General features: G+C 39.9%; 1 protein-coding gene across 3 annotated transcripts in view; it reads left to right on the top strand.

Moving 5' to 3' along the window:
• Positions 1 to 24,330, top strand: part of MTMR7 (myotubularin related protein 7) — a 94,420-nt gene that overhangs the window by 31,867 nt on the left and 38,223 nt on the right. Inside the window, exons 2-5 of one of the 3 annotated variants that reach the window (XM_060136365.1) lie at positions 5,591 to 5,713; positions 6,921 to 7,083; positions 14,972 to 15,129; positions 23,657 to 23,785. In XM_060136365.1, the coding sequence (XP_059992348.1) occupies positions 5,591 to 5,713; positions 6,921 to 7,083; positions 14,972 to 15,129; positions 23,657 to 23,785 (573 nt within the window). Of the gene's footprint in view, positions 1 to 5,590; positions 5,714 to 6,920; positions 7,084 to 8,784; positions 8,906 to 14,789; positions 14,811 to 14,971; positions 15,130 to 23,656; positions 23,786 to 24,330 lie in introns of those variants that run through there. The other 2 variants (XM_060136366.1, XM_060136367.1) reach the window with 2 other exon arrangements.

Raw genomic sequence — 24,330 nt, 5'->3', positions numbered from 1 at the left:
CATCCAAAGTTAACAAAAAGACATGGAAAAATCTCATTAAGTGTTTTAACCTACCACCATCTGCAAACCTTCTTCTGTTCCACTGAGGTTTTCTAAAAATAATCTAAGTGGTATAGCTTTCTTCACTTCTATAGGGAGAATAATTCATACTAAATACTTTGGCTTCAAAATAGTATCTTATGTTCAATGTGGTTACCCTAATAAAGTTTTGTTTCATTGGTTCTAAGTGCAGAGAGAATTATTTACATTCTGGTTTTAGATATTTTTAATTGGTATATCAATCCTGGACCTCTGGTTAATTTAGCTAGGCACATTTCAGCATGCAAATGAGTTTTTCCTCATAGAAATGTCCTAAAAATAATATATCCCCTTGCTTTTCTCCTCCCACAGTCTCTTCCATGATATCTTTCTCATAGTGACTTCAGAATAGAATGTTTAATGACAAAAATTTAAATACCGTAATCCAATCCCGTGGGAATTGAAAAATATTCTCTTTAAGAACTCTTGGGTCAAAGAAGAAATAAAGGGCTTCCCTGGTGGCGCAGTGGTTGAGAGTCCGCCTGCCGATGCAGGGGACACGGGTTTGTGCCCCGGTCCGCGAAGATCCCACATGCCGTGGAGCGGCTGGGCCTGTGAGCCATGGCCGCTGAGCCTGCGCCTCCGGAGCCTGTGCTCCGCAGCGGGAGAGGCCGCAACGGTGAGAGGCCTGCGTACCGCAAAAAAAAAAAAAAAAAAGAAGTAAAAACTGCAGTTATAAACTACCTAGAAAGAATGATAATATTGCAAATGATAATATTGCAAACAAAACTCATAAGATGCAGCCAAAGATTTAGCTGGAGGAAAATGATTGGACTTAAAGCTTGTTATTAATCAAAAAGAATGAAAATTGATGAGCTATTAAAGTCAAGAATTTAAAACTGAGCAAAGAGGGACTTCCCTGGTGGCCCAGTGGTTAAGACTCCATGCTTCTGTGGCAGAGGATGCAGATTCGATCCCTGGTCGGGGAGCTAAGATCCTACATGCCTCATGGCGCAGCCAAAAAGAAAAAAAAAATTATAAAAATAATTAAAGTGAACAAACAAAAACCACATGATATACTCAAGGAAAGCATGTTAAAACATTTATTAACAAACACAAGCAGAAGGTAACGATTGGAAAAGAGAAAAATTAACTTGATAAATCCAAGACCTGTTACTTAGAAGAAAAACATATGCATACCTAATCACAAAGAAATAAGAACATAGTTCACAATATTAGGAATGAGAGAAGGGGTAAGGACAGAGGGATTTACCCACAGACAAGAATTAAAAGACTGTAAAGAATTTGAAAATCTGCAATAAGATAATTTGAAAAGAAAATAGATATCAAAATGAGATTTAGTAAAAAATAGAAACATTGAACAGATCTATAATTGCACAAAAAATTGAATGAATTATTAAAGTCTTGTTTCTGTATAAAGAAGTACCCATATTTCTTTCAAATACTAAGTAATTTGTATGTTGAAAGCTTCCTAATTAATTTATGTAATTTTAACTGTAATGATTTCTTAAAAGCATAGATGCAAAAAAACCAAAAGGGAAAACAAGAATAAAACAATTATAGCAGATAAAATATAAGGAGTATTGAAACACTAACACACCGATTCCAAGCTGGTCATATACCAAGATCCAAGACTTCTTTAAGGATTAAGAAATCTATTACTATTATTAATAGCACAGGACTAAAATAAAAAAGTAAATATTCATCCAAATATATATTTAAAAGGCATGATGTTCATTCCTCATTTTCAAAAATCAAAACTCTTATAGGAGTAGGTCACTTCCACTATGTGATTTTTAAAAAAAATCAACATCAAACTCAAGGGTAAAATATAGGAAGTGTTCCCATTAAAAACAGATGTGCACATGAAAAGATGTTAGCATCATTAACCATTAGGGAAATGCAACTAAAAGTCACAAGATACTATCTCATACCTACTAGGATGGCTATGATCAAAAAAAAGAAATTATTTAACAAGGGTTTGCAAAGACATGGAGAAATTAGAACCCTTATAGATTGGTGGTGGGAATGTAAAATGATACAACCACTTTGGATTTGGAAAATAGTCTGGGAGTTCCTCAAAAGGTTAAACAAAGAGTTACATATGAACCGGCACAATTCCATTCCTAGGTATATATACACCTAACATATGTCCTCATAAAAACTTGTATGAGAAAAAACTTGTATAAGAATGTTCATAGCAGCATTATTAATAATAACCAGGGCTTCCCTGGTGGCGCAGTGGTTGAGAATCTGCCTGCCAATGCAGGGGACACGGGTTCGAGCCCTGGTCTGGGAAGATCCCACATGCCGCGGAGCAGCTAGGCCCGCGAGCCACAAATACTGAGCCTACGCGTCCGGAGCCTGTGCTCCGCAACAAGAGAGGCCGCGATAGTGAGAGACCCGCACACCACAACGAAGAGTAGCCCTCGCTCGCCGCAACTAGAGAAAGCCCTCGCACAGAAACGAAGACCCAACACAGCCAAAAATAAATAAATAATTTTAAAAAATAATAGTAATAATAACCAAAAGGTAGAAACAACCCTAATGTCCATCAGCTGACAAATAAATTAAAATGTGGTATATCCATATAATGGAATATTTTTGACAGTAAAAATAAATGAAGTACTGACACATTCTACAAATGGACGAACTTTGCTTGAAACACGGATTGAAAACATGATGCAAAGTGAAATAAACCAGTCACAGAGTACAACAGACTGTACGATTCAGTTCATATGAAGTGTCTGGAATAGGCAAATCCATAGAGACAGAAAGTCGATTGCTGGTTGCCTAGTGCTGAGGTGGTTAGTGGGGAAAGAGGGCTGAGTGCTACTGGGAACAGGGTTTCCTCCTCGGGTGATGAAAATGCTTTAACATTGACGGTAGTAGTGGTTGCACAATGCTGATCTACACAGTGCTGTGAATATACTAAAAAGCGTTGAGTCGTATACTCTTAATGGGTGAAATGTATGGTATCTGAATTCTGTCTCAATAAAACTGTTATTAAACCAATGAAAAGCAACACAAGAGTGTTGTTACCACTGTTATTTACTGTTATTCTGAAGGTTCTAGTTAATGCCATTAAACAAGGGGAATGAAGGTATAAATATTGGAAAGGAAGAGAGAAATTATTACGGAAAATATTCCTGTCTACTCGGAACATCCAAGAGACTTTGGTGAAAAAATTATTAGAACTAGTAAAAGAGTTTGGTAAAGAGGCAGTTATAAAACATACAAATAACAATTAAGCCATAGGCTACTATCCTTACTATATAAACAGTTTTCATGAATGTATAAGAAATGATGACCACCTGGTATGAAAGTAAACCAATGATGTGAGGACCATTTACGAAAGAGACAGACTGATGAATAACCATGTGAAAGAATGTGGAGCACTGTAGTAACAAAAGAAGTTTTTGTTTTTTTTTTTTTGCGGTACGCGGGCCTCTCACTGTTGCGGCCTCTACCGTTGCGGAGCACAGGTTCCGGACGCGCAGGCCCAGCAGCCATGGCTCACGGGCCCAGCCGCTCCGCGGCATGTGGGATCCTCCCGGACCGGGGCACGAACCCGTGTCCCCTGCATCGGCAGGCGGACTCTCAACCACTGCGCCACCAGGGAAGCCCTCAAAAGAAGTATTTTTTAAAACCATAAGCTGGTAGGTTAAGAACACTGCTGTTGAATGACCATTCTTGATACACATAGACATTCACTAGGCCTCAGGAATGATGCAACCACCCCCCGCATAAATTGTATGCCCCCCAATTATAGTAAATACCTGATTGTTTATTTGCCTCATTAGATCCCTGGAAATTGGGAAGAAGTGGGACAAGACGCTCAAGTACTATTCCCAGAAGGCTAGTTTGGTTCTAAGGGCTCAGAGGAAACTGAGGCAGTGGAATGTGTGGAGTGATGTTTGCCCTTGGAGTTGTCCTGACGGTCCTGGGGGGTATCCATTCAGTCCGCTGTCCCCGCAGGGCTTCCTGGAGCAGTTGAGAAGCCTTGGGCTCTCCAACTGCATCAGCACAACAGCTTCTATGTTAGACGAAAGAATGGAGCACATATGATTCACTAGTCTCTCAGCTGCCTCATGGAAGCAAGTCACCATCCTGATTTGAGGGATGAGGGTTGAGCCAGTGTCTTTTTTCTTTTTTTTTTTTACATCTTTATTGGAGTATAATTGCTTTACAGTGGTGTGTTAGTTTCTGCTTTATAACAAAGTGAATCAGTTATACATATACATATGTTCCCATATGTCTTCCCTCTTGCGTCTCCCTCCCTCCCACCCTCCCTATCCCACCCCTCCAGGCGGTCACAAAGCACCGAGCTGATCTCCCTGTGCTATGTGGCTGCTTCCCACTAGCTATCTACCTTACGTTTGGTAGTGTATCTTTTTGTAGATGGTTGATCCTTGGCAGTAGTAAGTAGCATTGCTAAGCACTGCCATCCTTACTAGAATGTTCATCGAGTGTTTGGGGTGGCTCTGCCTTATTGAAGTCGTCGTTGCTGCTTTATTCGTTTGTAGAAACTGTCTTGTCATTTCCTTTACATTTCATATTGAAATGACCCCGATGCACATGTTCTTGAAATTACTCTACATTTCAGAGATGTATACTTGATAAAAGTTGTTTCCAGAAGTCTCCTGTAGCAGTTTGAATTTTAGCTCAGGGGTGAGCATTCTATTTATTAGAAAGATTTTATTATAAATATTAGCATCTTAATTTGGTAGATTTTCTTGCTAAGCATTGCAGAACATTCTTCTGATACTTTTTGCTCCTGTATGTATATTTGTATTTCCTACTAGTTTATATGGAAGCAGATAACCTTGGGGCCATTTCTACAACTGAGAAACACATAGGAAAATGCATTTTTTTTAATAGAATGCTATTCATATATAGTTAATGTGTAAACTCAACTTTCATGTGTATGCTTCCTGCCTTAAAATTACATAATTACAGTGAGGTAAAAATGTTGACCTATTTAAAACACAGAAAGGGTATTCTTAAAGAATAGGATCTATACATGGGGAGGGGGAAGGGTAAGCTGGGACAAAGTGAGAGAGTGGCATGGACATACATACAGTACCAAATGTAGAATAGATAACTAGTGGGAAGCAGCCGCATAGCACAGGGAGATCAGCTTGGTGCTTTGTGACCACCTAGAGGGGTGGAATAGGGAGGGTGGGAGGGAGACGCAAGAGGGAGGGGATATGGGGATATATGTATACGTATAGCTGATTCACTTTGTTATACAGCACAAACTAACACAACATTGTAAAGCAATTATACTCCAGTAAAGAAAGATCTTAAAAAAAAATAGTGTCTATAACTCTTTTGTGGTACATTTAAGGTTCTATTTAAGGAATTGGTGAATTTTTATCTTTTGATATACAGAATCATTGTGAGATCTAATTAAGAGGGAAAGTTTTGGTTTTTATTATTGGGAGAATTTTCAAAATCATATTTGGATTAAGCTCGAGATTACTTACTGATTGCTTTTTGTGAATAGCTTTTTTGCTCTCCTCTAACCCTGTCACATTAATTTCTCTAGGTTGAAAATGTCCGCTTGGTAGATCGAATATCTTCTAAAAAGGCGGCCCTTGGTACTTTGTATTTGACGGCTACTCATGTCATATTTGTGGAAAATGCACCTGACACAAGGAAAGAAACATGGGTATGCATTCCTCATTGTTGGCTTTATGTGTTTTCCATTGTTTTAAGTAACAAGTTTTGACCCCCTCTTTTTTTGTTTGTCCTCAGGGTGAGGAGGGTGGGATTTGGCGTTTGGGTGTTCAGAGGACTCTTCTTGGAATGTGGGTTTTGCCTTTTTTCTGTAAAGGGGCACATCCACTTGATCTGTTTACTCATTTTAAGCACCAATTATTTGAACATCATCAGAGACATAGAAATAGCCAGAGCTGTAAGTGCTTCGTGTCACAGCTGTCAAGTAGAGATTCAATAATGTTAGTGTACCAGATACAGCATTTCCACAGTGCTTTATGTGCAATCCACTTTATTTGTAGCATCCTGTAATGCAGGCCATTTAGTCATCTTATTATGTTGTCTGCAGTTTTCTCATAACTTAAAAAAGAAAAAAACGTCTAGGGAACAGTCCCATCATCAGGTATTTCTGCTACATAATAAATAATGAGACCATTAGATAGTTCTTATTTTATATAGCCACCCAACCATGACATTATGACCAGAACCAGAGTCCCTGAGTTGTAGATTTTGCCTTTTCTGTAGTCTGTAGACTTTATCTTTTCAGCAGAAGGTGGCAGGCACTACTTAGTGGAGAGGAATTTAAAGAATGAAGTGTTGCCACTGAGCAGAGAGAGACCCTCCTGAAACGCCAGAGCACTTCAGCATGATTTCCTTTCAAGTAAATCTCTTCTGCAGCCTGCCTGACCACCAAGAGCTTCGAAAACAACAATCTCACGTTGCTGTTGAACTTGAGAGCATTCCATGTGGAATTGAGGAGCGTGGTGGTACCTCCCAGCGGAGCTGTCTCTAACTTTTGTTGATTGCAAGGTTTACTTTACTAATTTCTCATGACCTTATTTAATTTTAGCTACTCAGTGCATTGCAACATTTGACGGCCCAAATGTTCCCTTACCTGGACCTGTGCAGAATTGTATGCCGAATAGTTTGCTTCATATAATTAGCTTGGATATCAGAAAGCTTGGCACTGAAAAATAAAATGATAAATTCAGACAGTGGGCTCTTACCCCAGACACGTAGATTCTTGTCATCTGAGTGCAAGCCAGCGAAGGTCAGGGAGTGTTTCTTGTCTATGTGTGTGGCTCAGAGATCTGTGTTACTTTTTGTCCTCTGTATCTGTTATTTGTGCTTAGTTTACCCACATTAACTTTTGGTGGTAGATTCTTCACAGTCAGATTTCCACCATCGAGAAACAGGCGACAACGGCTACCGGGTGCCCTCTGCTCATTCGCTGCAAGAACTTTCAGCTCTTACAGCTCATCATCCCTCAGGAAAGGGACTGCCATGACGTTTACATCTCTCTCATCCGCCTTGCAAGGCCAGGTAGGGCAGAGCGGCTCGGCATTCAGCTTGGACCCACTCTTAAGACATTCACAGATTGTGTTGAAGAAATATGGATAAGACTTCATAATTACAGTACTTTAGGAATTATCCCAGCCTTCAGAGGAGGCCAAGAAATCTGATAGAGTTCCTTGTCTTTTGAGGGGGGCGCCTCTGTCTGAGTTACTTACTGTATGAGCTTCTTTCATTATTCATAGTTTTTATCTTGGAGGGGGTTTTAGTTGTGCTTCACTTTTGGGGTGAAATCATCCCAAACTATGCCCTTCTGATACTGTGGTAGTCAAGCCACCTTGACTGAGCCCTAAGACAAAACCCACAAATGGTTTTGTGCGGAAAACATTGATATCCAACAGCTCTAGGGCAGTTTTCCCTATTGGGGGGCTTTTAAGGTTTGGTTTCTGTTGCTTTTTGATAGTGATATGTATTTCCCAAGCTTGGCCTGACTAGACCTTTGTTAGCACCAGTGAATGTTCGGGGTATGTATATGTTGATTCTCCTAAACAAAACCTCCTGAAGTGTTGTGGGAAGAATGGCTGATTTGAAAAATATATGCTATCAGTTACTCTCTGGTTATATATCCCTCAACTTAGGGTCTTTAGAACTCTAGCTTATTATGCTTTAAGTCTAAGAAATTTATAGCTTACTATGCTGTAAATGTATGAAAATCTACACAGGTGTTTCTTGTGTATGTGGCTTGTGTGAACTGTAGGGTTCCTTTGTTCAGTGTCTTGGAAGTATACAGTGAAAGGAGATCATTTGTATAACAGTAACATCCATGGTAGTGTTTACCCAGAAGTCATTAATAAGGGAGATAGGACATGTGCTTATAGGTACTTTACTAAATGCTTTTTGATTCAGGACAAGAAGTTTGATTGTAAACTCTTCAAAGCATTTGGTTGGGTCCTCAGATTCTTATGATACAACTGTATTGTCTGTTGAGAGCCGAGAGCTAAAGTTACGTGATGGGAACATCAGAATCTGATCATTATGAACTTGACTTTGCTCCCCTTTCAAGTCAGCCCGTTGAGGCTTTTTCATCTCAGTGTGTTGAAAAGAACTGCCGAGTTAGCCAGAAAAGCAGTTGAACTTTCTGGAGGGCGCACTATAATTGGAACAGAAGTTCTGGGAAGATGTACGTGAGTTGCATGTAGCAGAGAATGCGAGGGGAATTGCGCGCCAGCAGTTTCTGTGTCACTGATTAATGGATGTACTGGATGATAAATGTGCTCTGACCGGATTAATGGGATTTAGGAATAGCCCAGAGAACTGGGAAAGGGCTGAGGCACTGGAAGAGTAGATCACAGTGGCGGTGAGGGCTCTGGCCCCAGATGACAGTGAGTGCCCAGATTCACATTGCGAGGGTCCCCAGGGAGGAAAATCACTGTGTTCCCCTGCTTTTAAAAATATACACTTTTTCTTAAAGATGAAGTTTTGGGAGTTCAGTATTAGCTGTAGCCAGAGACCAAAGAAAGAAATTATAGTCATTAATTGAATTAAAGCCATTACCTTAGAAGATTTTTTAAAAAGCCACCAGCATTGTGAAACATTGGAATTAGAAATGCCAGTTTATGTAAAACATAGTACTTTCATGAGTATGGGGAGAGGAAATAGAATCCAAGCAGCTTCACAGTTTAATGCTGAAGGCAGTGCTAAAATTAGGACGTATTACAGCCTGTCACCTTGGAAGCAGGGTGTTGAATCTGGGTGGAGGTGAGGCAAGGTGGAGGGAGTTTCCACCAGGAGTGTGGTGGCTTCTCAGACCATCCCAGGACCTTTTACAAATGACACCTTTGCACTCCTCAAGGTATTTCAGAAGAGGGTGTGTGTGTGTGTGTGTGTGTGTGTGTGTGTGTGTGTGTGTGTTTTTGGTGGGGAAATGACTTTGAATTCCAGCAGCACAATATCCATCTCTGGGGTTATTGTGGTTGGTCACCAGCACAAATCATGTGTTTTCAGCTCCCCTTATGGGCACAGCTAAGGTCCTGTAGAGGACACTTTTTTTTTTTTTAACAAAAGAAGAAACGTTTGGGAGTCCATTTCAGTCAAGGCCTGTGAAGGAGATAGCTTCAAAGCTCTTGCGACTCTGTCTTCACCGAATTACGATTTCTGGGATAAGAGTAAATCAAATGACTAAAAAATTTGTCTAGATTTTATTGGTTTGTCTTCCATATGAATTCAGATTGGTCAGAATCTGGTCATGGACTCTAAAAGATCCCAGCCAAACAATAACGTAGCCAAACCCAGTAAGCTCCTTAATTCTTCGTAAAGAGATAAGTTAAAATAGGGCTGTGGCCCAAATGAGAAAAGAAATGAATGCTGTAGATCTGATGTCCTAATAAGGGTATACATTTTTCTGATTTGAAGACCCCTGTTTCTCAGAGGGCTTCCATTTTCCCCATGTTCTTTCTTTCCTCCTCCCTCTAATTAGCCTCCTGCTGGTTATTTTTTTGTATCAATTATCTTTCCCTCTGTAGTGTTCTTGGGCCCTTTCATATTTAAGCCATCTCTTTTGTTTATTTTCACTTTTTATGAAATTGCAGTATTTTTTCAGCCCATCTTAGTTCCTAATTCTTCAACATGTTTACTGTGATTTTTAAAAATCTCAGGATTGATATAGTCTAATTTGCCTAATTTAACTTTTTACTGTTCTTATCTAAGTCAGTGCCACTCAAGCAATTTTTACAGTAACAATTTCCTTTTTATTGATGATACTAATCTCCGGGTCCCGTAGCCCTTTTTTACTGCGTGTTAGCTTCCACAATCCTGATGTTTAATTCGATCACTTGTCTGCTCAAAATAGACAAGAAAGTTCTCATTTTTTTTTAATATGCAAAATCCAATTAATAGCTGTGTTATCTTCTCACCCCTCTTTAAATGGTTTTTCAAGTACGTTTATTTTCAGTTGGCTGAATTCATTAGGGCGTGTAGAGCAATTTAACTTTCTAAAGTTAAGGGTTAGGGTTTACTTTGGGTTCTAAAACCTCTGTGTTCTTCCAGTGACTGCTGGTGACTTTTCCCTTTCCTTCCTCATCCTTCACATTCTGCTGATGCTAATTCATGTTTGTGTTTCCTTTCGATTTTTAAAAAAATTTGCATAACAGTCAATAATGTAATTGGATTATTCAGGTTTTACATTGGTTGGTACAAGTTTCCTTTAGATTTTTTTTTTTTTTTTTTTGTGGTTCGTGGGCCTCTCACCGTTGTGGCCTCTCCCGTTGCAGAGCACAGGCTCTGGACACGCAGGCTCAGCGGCCATAGCTTACGGGCCCAGCCGCTCCGCAACATGTGGGATCTTCCCGGACCGGGGCACGAACCCGTGTCCCCTGCATCGGCAGGCGGACTCTCAACCACTGGGCCACCAGGGAAGCCCTCGATTTTTAAAGTACTTTTGATTTTAGTATAAATTACCTTCGGTTTTTCCCAGTTAGTCAATAATAAGAGAGAATGCCCCCATGTTTTCTTTTCTGTTTTCCTAACTGCTTTGTTCTGCCTGAAGGCTCTCTTATTTGGTGGAATGAACACGCTTTCCTTTCTTACGGGAGGAAGGAGCAGAGGTTAAATGCCGAGACAAGGCCATTTGTAGGCTTGGTGCTTCCAGGTTGAAAGAGTTTCCTCTTGATGGCCCATATCTTCTCCAGGAGTAGAAAGTGGGATTATCTGAGCGGGAAGGAGTTGATGAGAGCAGTAGGTATCGAATCGATTGCAGCCACACATGCTGCCCTGTGTTAAGGCGCGCGCTGAACAATGATGCTAAAATAAGATAAGGTCAGTCCCATCTGTGTGTCTCTGTGCTTGGGTGGAGCTCATGCGCCTCTACTTAGTCCTGAAACACTGACTTGGCCTTCTTAGAACCATAGACAAAATGCTACTCATTCTTAGTTTAATGTAGTATTTGAGAAATGGCCAGTTTTCTTTCTAAATAGAAGTCTGCCCTTGTTTAGCAGTTATATGATTTAGGTAGGTAAATAAAAGAAGTGCTAGAATGATTTCCACATAAGCTTTTCTGAAAATTTTTTAAATTAGAGGTGCACATCCAGTTTACTCCCCCCGCCGTCCAAAGGCATGCTGAGGGTTTGCTTCTTGTTGGAGGAGCTCTTGTGCCCTCCTAGTCATGAGGCCGCAAGGGGCGAAGCCTTCAATGCATCCCCTGTTGAAGGTGCCAGGCCATGAGCAGCAAAAGGCATTTTATGCTGGATGTGATGGCCTAGACTTTGCGATGTGAAAAGCCAGTGGAGTATTTAACATGTTTGTTTTAAGAGTGGGTGGAAAATCAGGGATTTGGCCTTCCCAAAGCACATAAGTATTTTCTCTCAGTTCAGATTCTGTAAGGACCGGAGATTTCTCAAAGCCCTACTTTGGTTGTTGTTGGTTTTAATTTACCTACCTTACTTAACTTATCTTAATAGTGTTGATTACTAAACATTCTGCTGTGTATTTTGCAAGAGATGGAGATGAGGGGAACAAAACATTATGAATGGGAAATATTCAGTAAAATTTACAACTTTGTTAATGCTATTTTTTAATTTCTCAGAGTAGACAGTTTTTAGCTGAGGGCTTCTCCTGAGCTGGCCTCTGGGTAAGAAGCTTGCCTACATTAACAAGACTGAGCTTTGCCTGACAAAAATGTGTTTCTCTGCCCGCATGTAGAATTTTAGGTAAATTGGGCCAAAGGTATGGTTGATCACCCTTTTCCTTAAAAATAACTGAAAGAGAGGGCTTCCGTGGTGGCGCAGTGGTTGAGAGTCTGCCTGCCGATGCAGGGGACACAGGTTCGTGCCCTGGTCCGGGAGGATCCCACATGCCACGGAGCGGCTGGGCCCGTGAGCCATGGCCGCTGAGCCTGCGTGTCCGGAGCCTTTGCTCCGCAACGGGAGAGGCCACAACGGTGAGAGACCCGCGAAGCCCCCCCCCCAAAAAAATTAACTGAAAGAGAAAATTTCATTATTTCAGTGGCAACCCATTCTGATGTCTCCCAATTCAAGAGTGGTCTTCTTAATGTCGGTGACAAGTTATTCTTGCATTAATTTATGTGCAGTTTCCTCACCTCTTCCCAATGACAGCAAGAATGAGCCCATACATAGAAAACTATCTGCAGTCATGGAATGGTTTTCTTCTTCTACCTTTAAACCTATTTGTAGGCATTTAGCAAATGGAATTTAACTTCCATTATTACCCCATCTTCCTTAGCTCTTCTTTCACTGAAGGAACTGAGGCTTTCTCAAGAGATTCTCTTGGCATCTTAAACAAATTGCATTTGTGGTTAACATTATGATATCAGAAGCCTGAGTCATGAAAATGGTACTTAGAGATGGAAAACATATGTCAGTGTTGAGCCGACCGTTCCCAGAACAGGATGTCAATTTAATATGCTGTCTGTTCAATTTGCTAAGATGACAAGAAACCGTTTTTACTGGAAGTGTCTGTGCTGTGTGTGTGAGTGTGCGTGTGCGTGTACATGTACCTGTATGTGTGCATTTTCTTCGTTGAAATCTCAGTATGCTCAATTTTCAAATTTAGAAATATGACATCGAGAGAGAATGAAGTAGACATAGCTTATCTCACTGATAAACCCCAGTCTTCTCGCTTCTTTTTTACAAGCAAGAGTGCATGTCTAATTCAAAAGTCCGGTACTTAAAATATGACCCTTATCTTATCATTCTAGTAGATGAGTCATTTCAGTAGTAATCAAAGGAAGCTGGAAACTTGAGTTTTGACCTTAGGCTGCCTGTGTATTATTGCAGCCTTTTGCTGGTGGTGAGATGCTTTGTTGGTCCTCCAGACACACATTTAGGAGCACTGAAGTGTCCATGCTGAACGCCATTGACAGATGAAGGAACAAATGGGATGATCTAAGAAAGCTATAAGGAGGAAAAATTCTGCTGAAAAAAAAAAAAGAAGATTGGGGGATGGTTGGAAAGAAAATATACAAAAGCGGCCCGTCTGGGGAGAAGAGAGAGGGGTCTGCCTTGGAGTGGGGGCAGAGTGCGCGGTGGTGAAAGCCAGACTCCCTACCTCCTAGCTGTGTGACCCTGGGATCGCTGCAAAACATCCCTTTGCCTCAGATTTCTCATCTGTGCAAGGAGACCTTTCATGATGCTTACTAGACGGGTCAGTACGTTTAATCAGAACAGAATCTGGAATGAAACAAGGGTTCACTGAGTATCAACCACGATTTACTATCACCAGAAATGCTTTGATTTGCACTGTCCAGTAGGTAGCTCCTAGCCACACGGGGCTATCGAGGGCTTAAAATGGGGCTGGTCTGAACTAGGTTGTGCTGTTTGGTGAGAAATACACATGGAAGTTCAAAGATAGTACAAAGCAAAATGTATAAAATATTAATAGGTTTTGTATTCCGTAGTTGTTGAACGATATTTTGGGTATACTGGGCTAAATAAAATATTTTGTGAAAATTAATTTCACTTTCTTTTTACGATTTTAATGTGGCTACAAGGACACTTTACATGACATATGTGGCTTACGCTGTATTTCTGTTGGACAGCGCTGGCCTAGTTGCTTCCCTCAATGTGGCAAGGCCAGAGCAAGAAAACCAAATCCTTGATCTTGCTGGGGGTAGCTGTTGGGCCTGGCCTCACAAGCATAAAAGGCGATGCACGAAGTTAGAGACACCCTGGCACGACGGAAAGAAGTCTGTCATCACACATCCTTCAACTTGCCCCTCATGAGCAGGGTGCCATGTGAATGGAAACTTTTTAATGAATCCTGTAAATACTGTATGAACAGTACAATTATGACATTTATGTAGTTGTTAAAAGTTCAAGGGTTTCAAGTGCAAACATTTAAATATATTCCACAGTTTTTTCAACTGTTTTGTCATTTAACACTGTTTGAGCATCAGAACATGGCAGTGGCCTGACCTCTGTGTATCTCTGAGAGGCCATCCCAAATTTGAGCTTGACGTACATAAACAAATTTGAGTTCTGGTTTTCTAAGGAATATATGTGTTCTTTTTTTTGTTTTCTTTTTTTAAAAATTGAACTATAGTCGATTTACAATATTGTGTTAGTTTCAGGAGTTCAGCAAAGTTATGCATATATATTCTTTTTCAGATTCTTTTCCATTATAGCTTATTACAGGATATTGAATATGGTTCCCTGTGCTATACAGGAAATCCTTATTGTTTATTTTATATATAGTGGTGTGTATCTGTTAATCCCATACTCCTAATTTCTGCACCCCCCTTCGCCTTTGGTAACCATAAGTTTGTTTTCTATGTCTGTGAGTCTGTTTCTGTTTCATAAATAAGTTAATTTGGATTATTTTTTAGAATCCACATAAAAGTGATATCATATATTTGTCTGACTTACTTTACTTAGTATGGTAACTTCTAGGTCCATTCATGTTGCTGCAAATGGCAATATTTCATTCTTTCTTATGGCTGAGTAATACTCTATTTTATGTATATATATACACACACACACATATATCTCACATCTTCTTTATCCATTCATCTGTTGATGGACACTTAGGTTACTTCTGTGTCTTAGCTATTGTAAGTACACATATATTCTTAATTACTTTTTAATCTCCATATTTTATGTGGTCTGAAAATATATTCGCTTTCAGAAGCAACTCAAAAAAAAAAAAAAAAAAAAACACAAGATGGGGAAGGCCATGCTCCTGAAAGAAAAGAAGTTCTTGCGAAGTTGAGTTCAGTTGTCCTGAGGTCTTGTCGTTGTTGGGAAGAGGTGGGTGAACCCACCTCAGAGACAGGGTACCCTGCGGGAGCCCCGAGGGGTGAGAAGCTGGGCTGGCCTCTCCAGCCCAGATACAATGCATTTGGGGAGATTTGATTCTGGCTTTGACTTGGCTTGATTTGGCTTTATTCTCCCCTTTTGTTTTTTTGCAGTGAAATATGAGGAGTTATACTGCTTTTCATTCAACCCCAAGCTGGATAGAGAAGAAAGGGAACAAGGCTGGATGCTGATCGATCTCAGTGAAGAGTACCAGCGCATGGGCCTCCCTGATAATTACTGGCAGCTCAGCGATGTGAATAGAGATTACAGAGTGAGTGGAGGCATTTGGTGAAATGCAGATACTTAATCCAGATGAAACCATGATTTCACATAGTTTAGCATGACTTCTGTTTGATCTCCTTCAACTTCGATAGCTCTTTGTGGGTACAGATGTGTGGATTCCCAAGTCTCCCTTGGTTATTGCCGGCTCTGTTTCCTACTTGCATCTAGAATCAGGAAGTGTGAACAGGGTCACCCCAGAGAACATCTCCTCTAATGGATGAGGGAGTGGAAACCCGGAGAGGCCCAGCGGTGGGCCTCAGGGCCAGCACCTCCCTTCTCCCAGCCAGTCTTTTTATAGCTCAGTGAGTGATGGCTGGGGAGTCACAGAGGCTCTGCTGGCAGCTTGGCACGAGCTCTCTGTGCTCACTGAACTCTTGATTGGTACACAAGGTCACCAAGAGCCTTCCCTAGAGAAATGAGGAGAAATATGTCTGCACTTACAGAAGGGAATGGGCGATGCAGCGAAGCAGGGGGGGCAGAGCCAATTCCATATGCTCCCTGAGGGTGGGCTTACAAATCAGTGTTGGTTTCCTTGTTAATTTATAAAGTGTTTTCAGTAATAAAAGTACATGAGAACATTGCAGAGAATTTGCAAAAGAGAAGAGAGCCGGCATCCCATTGCCCTAACATTCTTCTAGAAGGTTTTAAATTTTTTCTTAATTTTTTTCTCATCTGCATAGTCCAATAACTTTTTTCTTACGAGTAATGCATTTTATTGTTTACAATTGGAAAATGTCAGGGCAAAGGAGCCGTTCAAATATATACAGCAAAAATGGGATCATACTACATATGCCTTGTGTTTTGCTTTTCTTCACATAGCATATTGTGAGTGTTATCCTGTCAATAAATATATTTTATATCATTTTAAAACATTATATAATATGACATAATATGGCTATATCATATTCTATCTGTCTAATCTCTAATTTTTAGACATTTAGGTTATTATTATTTTTCACTATTTTAAATAACATAGTGAGAACATTCTGGTAACTGTACCTTTGCCCATGTTAAAAGTCTTTTTTTTAAAAACAGATTCCTAAAGGTGGAATTTGTATGTCAAAAGGTTTACTCAAATTTTTGTACATATTATCAAAAAGAACTGCAGGGCTTCCCTGGTGGCGCGGTGGTTAAGAGTGCGCCTGCCGATGCAGGGGATGCGGGTTCGTGCCCCGGTCCGGGAAGATCCCACATGCTGCGAGTGGCTGGGCCCGTGAGCCATGGCCGCTGAGCCTGCGCGTCCGGAGCCTGTGCTCTGCAACGGGAGAGGCCACAACAGTGAGAGGCCCGCGTACCGCAAAAAAAAAAAAAAAAAAAAAATAGAAAGATTGTACCAATTTATATAGATTCTCAACAGTTGTGTAGGAGAATGCTTGAGTCTTTGTACCTTCACCATTAAAGAGTTTATTTCTTAAAAATCTTTTGACAGCTTGATAGTGGGATAAGTGATTTCTCAATTTAATCTTCACGCCTTCATCTCTTGAATTGTAGTTTCGTACATGCCGACCATTTATATCTTGTCCACTCTTAACTGACCATTTCTGGCTGCATATTTTGAATCCTGATTACTTTCTTCACCTTACCATATGGATTTTCTATATTGTGACAGTATTCGTATCAGTAATTAAATGACTGTGTAACATTCCATCAAGTGAATGTACCATAATATACTTAAATATTTCCCTATTATTAGACATTTAGATTACTCATAATTTTTGCCACATGAATAGTTCTGGGAGTAATATCTTTGTTCGTGTGATTTTCCCCATATTTTAAATTATTTTCTAAGGATAAATTCCCAGGACCAATTACAAGGCATAAGAGGCTTAAATCTTTTTTTTTAGATTTCAAGCAGGCAGGCCATTGATGTTTTTGCTTTTGATCAGTATTTGGTTGTTAATTTCTGTTCCCTTGTATAGCAAGCAGTATATGTGACCTGTAAGATTTGAACTTCGGGGATTTTTTGAAGATTTATGTCTTCATAAAACACCCAATATTTGATTAATTATCAATATTTGATTTTATCAATGTTTTGAGTCTGGAAAAAATGTATATTCTCTGTTATTTGGGTATAATATTCTGTCTCCATCTAAATTAAGTTTCTTATGTTATTTTGGTCCCTTTGCTCACTTGATTTCTGACAGAGGTATGTAAAAATTTCCCATTATGATTGTTGATTGGACGTTTTCTCCTTACATTTCTAAAGTGTTTGCAGTATATATTTTTGAAGTTATGTTGTCCAGCACATAATGGTTTAGGACATCTGTTTGGTGTGCTTTTTATCAACTTAAAATATCCTTTTTTCCTGTGAATGCTTTGAATTCTATTTTGTATTATTATGTTTCTACTGTTTTCTTCTTCTTGTCAGATTTTGCCTGGTAGAGCTCTACTTATCCTGTTACTTTCAGTGATCCTATATGAATGTTTTGTCCTTTTAAAAAATATCTAACAGTGGGAATTCCCTGGCGGTCCAGTGGTTAGGACTTGGCACTTTAACTGCTGAGGCCCAGGTTCAATCCCTGGTCAGGGAACTAAGATCCTGCATGCCGCAGGAAAATAATAATAATAATAATAGAATAATAATAATCTAACAGCAGTTATCTTTGGGTTGTGAGGGTGGAATGTGTTGTTTTTTCTCAAATTAAGTATGGTTAGATTTTGATTTTTCAGTAACTGATATCTATGACATTGTTCTAGATACGATGCTTTGTGGTTTTACTAGTCATGTTTTTCCCCTTTTCATATCTACAGCTGATAGTTTTTTTCTTGTATTTGCCTGTAGTAATTTTGGAAATATACATCTTACTGCTTTCTTCCATTGATTATTCTTCATTTTAAAACAGCTGTTTATTTATTATGCCACTCTTCCAACATACACAAAACTTTGAAAAATAATGAAATGAACAGCAGGGACCTGTGTACTATGTAAGAACAAACATGGCCAATGCTGTTAAACCTCCTTAATATTCCCTCCAAATCACTTCCTGCTCCAGGGTCCCTGACTGCAATTTGATGTTGTCATTCCTTTCTATTTATAACGTTTCTACGTTTGTAAGTAGCGGCATGTAGTATCTTTTCGTGCGTTTTTTACACTTTCGTATGCGGTATCATGCTGAATGTTGCTTACTGAAACTTGACTTTTCACTCAAGTTGTATTTGTGAGATTCATTTCATTTAACAAACACATGTATAATAGTTACCACATGCCAGGCTATGTTCTAGAAGCTTAAAAAATGTTAGCAGTCCTCTGTGGTAGGTGTTGTTATTGTCCCTGCTTTCAAATGGAGAAACTCAGGCAGAGACAGATTAAGTAACTGTCCAAGATGTAAAGAAGTTAGTAACTGTTGAAACCTATAGCTCTTGTTTACTCATTCTTTACTATTGTCTTATACTCCATTTTACAAATATACCATAGTTTAAACTTTTATTTATTCTTTTTCTTTTATTTCTCTCTTTTGTTTTCCCATCTCAACTAAAGCCGTTATCTGGCTTATATATGACTCATAGTACATTTTGAGTTTCTACCTAGGAGTAGAATTTCTGAGTTAGAGGGTATGTGGATTTTAGCCTTACTAGATATTGCCAGATTCTTTTTTTTTTTTTAAAGTTTTTTTTTTTTTGATGTGGACCATTTTTAAAGTCTTTATTGAATATGTTACAGTACTGCTTCCGTTGTATGTTTTGGTCCTTTGGTCGCGAAGCATATGGGATCCTAGCTCCCTGACCAGGGATTGGACCTGGACTCCCCACATTGGAAGGCGAAGTCTTAAGCACGGGACCGCCAGGGAAGTCCCATTGTTGCCAGATTCTTTTCCAAAGTGTTTGCGTGGACTTACACATCTAAGATATGATTTCTCATTACCCCACAGACTTACCAACAGTTGGTATTTACAGTGTTTGGTGGTATCCCTACTTACTGACCCAACAGTCTTCTGGAAATTTCTTCTAAAGAGTTAGCATAAACGCACAGTGACATACACAGTTATTTATTGAAGCATTGTTTATCAAAGCATGTATTAGAAGAAACCCAAATTTCTTTAATAGAGGACCAGTTAAATAATTTTGGGTCTATTCGTATAATTAAATTAGTGTGTAGCCATTAAAAACATGTAGAATATTTCCATGTACTGATAAGGAAAGATCGCTAAAGTATATTGTTAGGTTCAAAAAAGCAAGGCACAGTATCGTGAATATAGTGTGATACCTTTTATTTTATAAAAGAGGGAGAAAAATAAGACTTGTTCATATGGATGTGTAATTGCCCCAAAGTGATAACCTAGAAAGTAGGTGGGAATGGGATGAATAGAACACAAGGGTGAGGCTGTGCACCTTTTTGTATTGTTTTATTTTTTTTATAACCATGTGAATTTATTAACTAATCAAAATGTTAAATTTGAGAAAATGCCAATTGAATTGGTGTGAAATAGATCTCAGTGTGGTTTTCTTTACATTGCCCTGTTGTCATTTATAGCTGTTGCAAATATCTCCTCTTAGGAGATATTTATGTACTGTGCCTAGAGTATCTTTTAATCCTCAGAAGTTTTGAGTTGTCAATGTTTCCTAGTTTGTTTCATGGTTTTAGCATATTGTTTAAGAAAAAATCCTGGTCTATTCGCTAACCTTTGTCCCAGTTTACACTGTGTAATTTCCATAGTTACATTTTCACTAATTATGATTATTATAGCCTTATAGTAAATCTTGATATTCTACAAGTCAGGTCCTTCCACATCCTTCTGGATATATTGAATGTACAGATTATTTGGGATAGAATGGCCACTTTCATGATACTGAATTTTCTTTGTAATTACTCTTAAATGTAACGATCATAATCTTACACTGTGAGTGGACATTTGGGTCCTTTTTGTCTCAATCATTATAAAGTATCTGGCTAATGTAATAGTTTGTTCCCATGCTAAAGCCAACCTTTGCAGTGAATTTCTAGCCTTGAAATGAAAGGCAGGAAAATCCAAGTTTAGTAAAGAAAATAGGATATCCTTTTACAATTAAAAAAAAATATGACACACCCTTGGGTGGGGAAGAAAATGAGGCTAAGGCACGTCTTGTGGAATAATATTTTCTTGAAAACACAGGTTCTTGTTATTTTTGATGAGGTTTCCTTCTAGACTTAGCACCACAAACATGACTCACGTTTAGTCACTTTAGTATAGAGACTGCAAAACATGAGTTATTCAGCATTTTTTTCCCAAAAGTAATACACAGCAAACCCAAACTAACAATCAACAAACTGTGTTGAAACAGAAAAGGTGAAAACCTAGGGGATTTTCTGATTTTACAAATATCATTGAAATAGCGAGAAAGGTGATGAACCCTCATTTATTACCAGTTAAAAAATGTAATAAAAGTTGGTTCCATCAAACTATTTCTGACTGTTAGTCCATCGGGAAGATTATGTCATCATCCGTTACTTTTGCTTTTAACCTCATGGTTGAGAAAAACCTGTACTTTTTCCTCCCTTCTTTTATAAGAGTTATTTCTTTCTTTTCACAAGTTATTTGATGGAAGTGGGGCTAGTGATGTCATCTGATGGAGAAGAAGCTTTTGTCCATGGTGGAAAGAACACCATACATAGTGCACAGAGACTTAGGTTCCAGAACCGGCGCTGCCCTTTTCTCTCCATGTGGTCTTGGGCAGGCTAATTATTATTATCATAATCACCTCTATCAGCATTGCTATTATCCCTGTTTATAAGACACTTGCTTCTGGTTATCTAACTCTCTAAGCTAAGATTTCCTTTCTGTACCTAACTCTTAAAATTATCTTTCTTTAACTAAAATAATTGGCATTCATTACTAGGTTAAAATTTTAATCTATTTCTCTTGGAATAAAATTGAAAGTAAAACCCAAACCAGTAATTTAAAAAAATCTTGTTTATTTCAGTTCTCTACAGCTATAGTTTATGTATTATTTTATTTTATGTATATACAAATCATTTCATGCTGTTCATACCCCTTTTCTTCTCCCCATTACATCATAAATTCCTTGAAATAAATTTTAGGTCTTAAATGTTGAAGAAGACCGTTGTCTTTATAGATATATCTCAGTTCCTGACAACTAACCCTCGCCCTGAAGTGCTCAACTGAGTGACGGGTCCTCAATAAATACAGAGCCTTGGCTGGCTCTCAGGTGGATACTATGCTGTAGTGGTAAATACATGTATTGGGAGGTTGTAACCAGGGCAACAAAGATCAAAGATTCCTGGGAATGTGAACTCCTTGAGGCCAGTAAATCTTTTGTTATTCATCACTGCTCTAGCACCTAACCTAATGCCTGACACATAATAAGTATTCAGTAAAAATTTGTTGATAGACACCAGTATTCTATGATAATCATCACCTTTCTAAGAAACTAGAACTTAATGATTCCAGCCACTAAAAAGAAAGGATGATTATGTAACATGATAGAGGTGCTAATTGTCACTACAATGGCAATTGTATTACAATGTACAAATGTATCAAATTAATATGTTTTACACTTTAAATTATACAGTGTTATATGTTAAATATATTTCAGTTAAAAAAAAAACTTGTTGAATGAATGAAAGAATTACCAAAAAAGGTTCCTCTTGGCCAGGCGAACCAAGACACGCAGGCACTCCAGGCAGGATTATTTAGCGGAGGACAAAGAAAATCGTTCCCTTAGTAATTAAAAAAAAATTACGCAGGACTTGTTTGAACTTACTGAACTTACTGAAACTTAGTGAACTTACTGAAAACCTACCAATTTCCTTTTTAAAACTGCTATTTTAAGAAAACGTTGTTAAGTCTGGTGCAATGACTACGTCTCTTGAACTCAGACGCGCAGGTGTGGTCTGTGTAGTAATGTTCTGGCTGCCTGACTCCAGAGAGATCCTGACACCAGATTTGCAGGGAAGCAAGTGTAGTGTCTGTGGGCAGTAATTGCAGTAAAATCTCAGGTTCCAAGTAGGTTGGACCATCTGTTCTTGGTCTGGGATTTTTGTCTCAGTGCCAGAGCCCACGTTGACGTCTTTGGTAATCTTGCCTAAAATGCCGTTGGGGAAATGCTCTGGGCCTGGGAACTTCACTTCTGTGGCCCATCTGTCTCCTTCTCAGTGCGGTGCCCAGGCTGGAAGCAGACAAGGTAGGCAGGAGGGCAGGCGAGAGAGGCGTCGTCACAGAACAACTGATGTGCGCTTTGTGACGGGTTCTCGTTCCCTTCGGTCCCGTGAGTGGTAAGGACGGGCGGGATGGTTAGAGGACGTGCAGACACACATTTCCCCTGCTGCTATACCTGCTTGAGGACTCTGCTTGAAGCGCCCAAGGAGGTGCTTGACTTCTAGGAAATAAACAAAGTTCAGGAACTGCCATCTAAACGGTCCTCGTGTTGCAAAAGGATGGGTTGGCTGCCATCAAAGCAAAATATGTCGAACAAGAAGTCGACTATTACTGTGGCCACCATTCGCATTTCTGTCAGGATTAATGGTTGATGAAGAGCCTCGTCACTGGTGTCCTTGTATCAGCCGCGGGGGATGTCATTTCTGTTCCGTGTCAGTTTCAGAGAATAGCAAGTGCTCAGTAGTTTGACTTCTTGAAGGTCGTGAAGTTGGCAAGTTGGAGCTAGGTTTGTTTTTTTTTTTTTGCGGTACGCGGGCCTCTCACTGTTGCGGCCTCTCCTGTTGCGGAGCACAGGCTCCGGACGCGCAGGCTCAGCGGCCATGGCCCACGGGCGCAGCCGCTGCGCGGCATGTGGGATCCTCCCGGACCGGGGCACGAACCCGTGTCCCCTGCATCGGCAGGCGGACCCTCAACCACTGCGCCACCAGGGAAGCCCCTGGAGCTAGGTTTTAAACCCCTGATATCTGACAGAATTGCCGGACCATTCCGAGGCGCCAGAGCTTCCACTGGGGGAAATCACTGCCAGGGATGCGCAGAAAGGGTAAAACATTTCTCACCACTTCTAAAATCGTCACGTAAGAAACAAAAAGTTGTCGTAGTGTGTGGTGAGGGGTGGAAGCGCAGGGGAGAGGAATTGGGTCGGCCCCCGAAGAGCGGGTGGGCTTTGGGAAGATGTCTGGGGAGGGTGTTGGCTTGACCGTCACCTCAGATAGGAGCGCACAGAGGGTGTGCCAGGGACGGGAAGGTGCCCTGAGGAGGTCACCACTGGTGCTGGCATTTTAGGACATTGTCTCCCAGCGTCAGGCGGTCTTAAACAGGCAGCTGAAGTTTTCCCAGTTGCCAGGATGCAGAACTGCAGTCTGTCCCTTTTTGATGAAAGAAATGCTCGCTTGTCACTGTCTTACCTCCCACCAAGAGCCCTTGGAGAGAAGGGGCAACGCCTGAGGGCAGGATGATGAAGTGTCTTGCTTTGCTTCACTGTGACTTCTTAGAACCAGCGCTCCACTTCTCTGAAGCGGCTCTGTAACTGGTTAAGAACACTTAAATATGCAACCTGTAAGCCCAGTGAAATGGAGTTTCTGGTGGCAGTTTGTAAAGCATGACTAGATTGCCTAAAACGTGCCCTTGTGCTTTCCACAACAGGTTTGTGACTCTTACCCTACTGAGCTGTACGTTCCCAGAACGGCCACGGCACACATCATAGTGGGGAGTTCCAAATTCCGGAGCAGACGGCGATTTCCTGTCCTTTCTTACTACCATAAAGATAACCACGTAAGTCTCAAGGCATGCTTTTGTTTCATGCTTTGCTTTTCTTCTTTTATCATAAACAGGCCTTTTCCAGGGAATTCTGCCGTGTGTGGGGGTTTGAATTCTTTTTAAAGTATGTGGATATTGCTGTGTGTGTGGTACGACATGACACGACACGACACGACTGTGCTTAAACCCTTATCTCCTGTAGAAGTTGACCTTCTGTGCTTATTTGACAATAAAGAAATGGGAAAGAGTCACAACACACCTAACCATAATCATCTGAGTGGGCGCCGTCCTCGCTTCTGACTGGTCACCTTGGGAGGCTCTGTACTGAAGAGCCTATTTTACAAAAGCCTAAAAGCCATGGCACGTTCTTTCTCTTCTTTTTTTAAATGCAACATAAATATGTTTTTTCAGTATCTTCAGTATAAGAAATCTTTCTTTATGGAGAGCGAGTTTCAGTTTTTAAAATAATATTGGTGAAAGCTAGAATTAGGTTTGTCTGCAACGAAGAGAGACCATAAGTAACCGTGGCTTAAATAGGATAGAATTTTATTTTCTCTCAC

This window comes from Lagenorhynchus albirostris, chromosome 21 (genome assembly GCF_949774975.1).
Source record: "Lagenorhynchus albirostris chromosome 21, mLagAlb1.1, whole genome shotgun sequence".
NCBI classification, from domain to species: domain Eukaryota; kingdom Metazoa; phylum Chordata; class Mammalia; order Artiodactyla; family Delphinidae; genus Lagenorhynchus; species Lagenorhynchus albirostris.
This window is presented reverse-complemented; position numbering and strand designations above follow the sequence as displayed.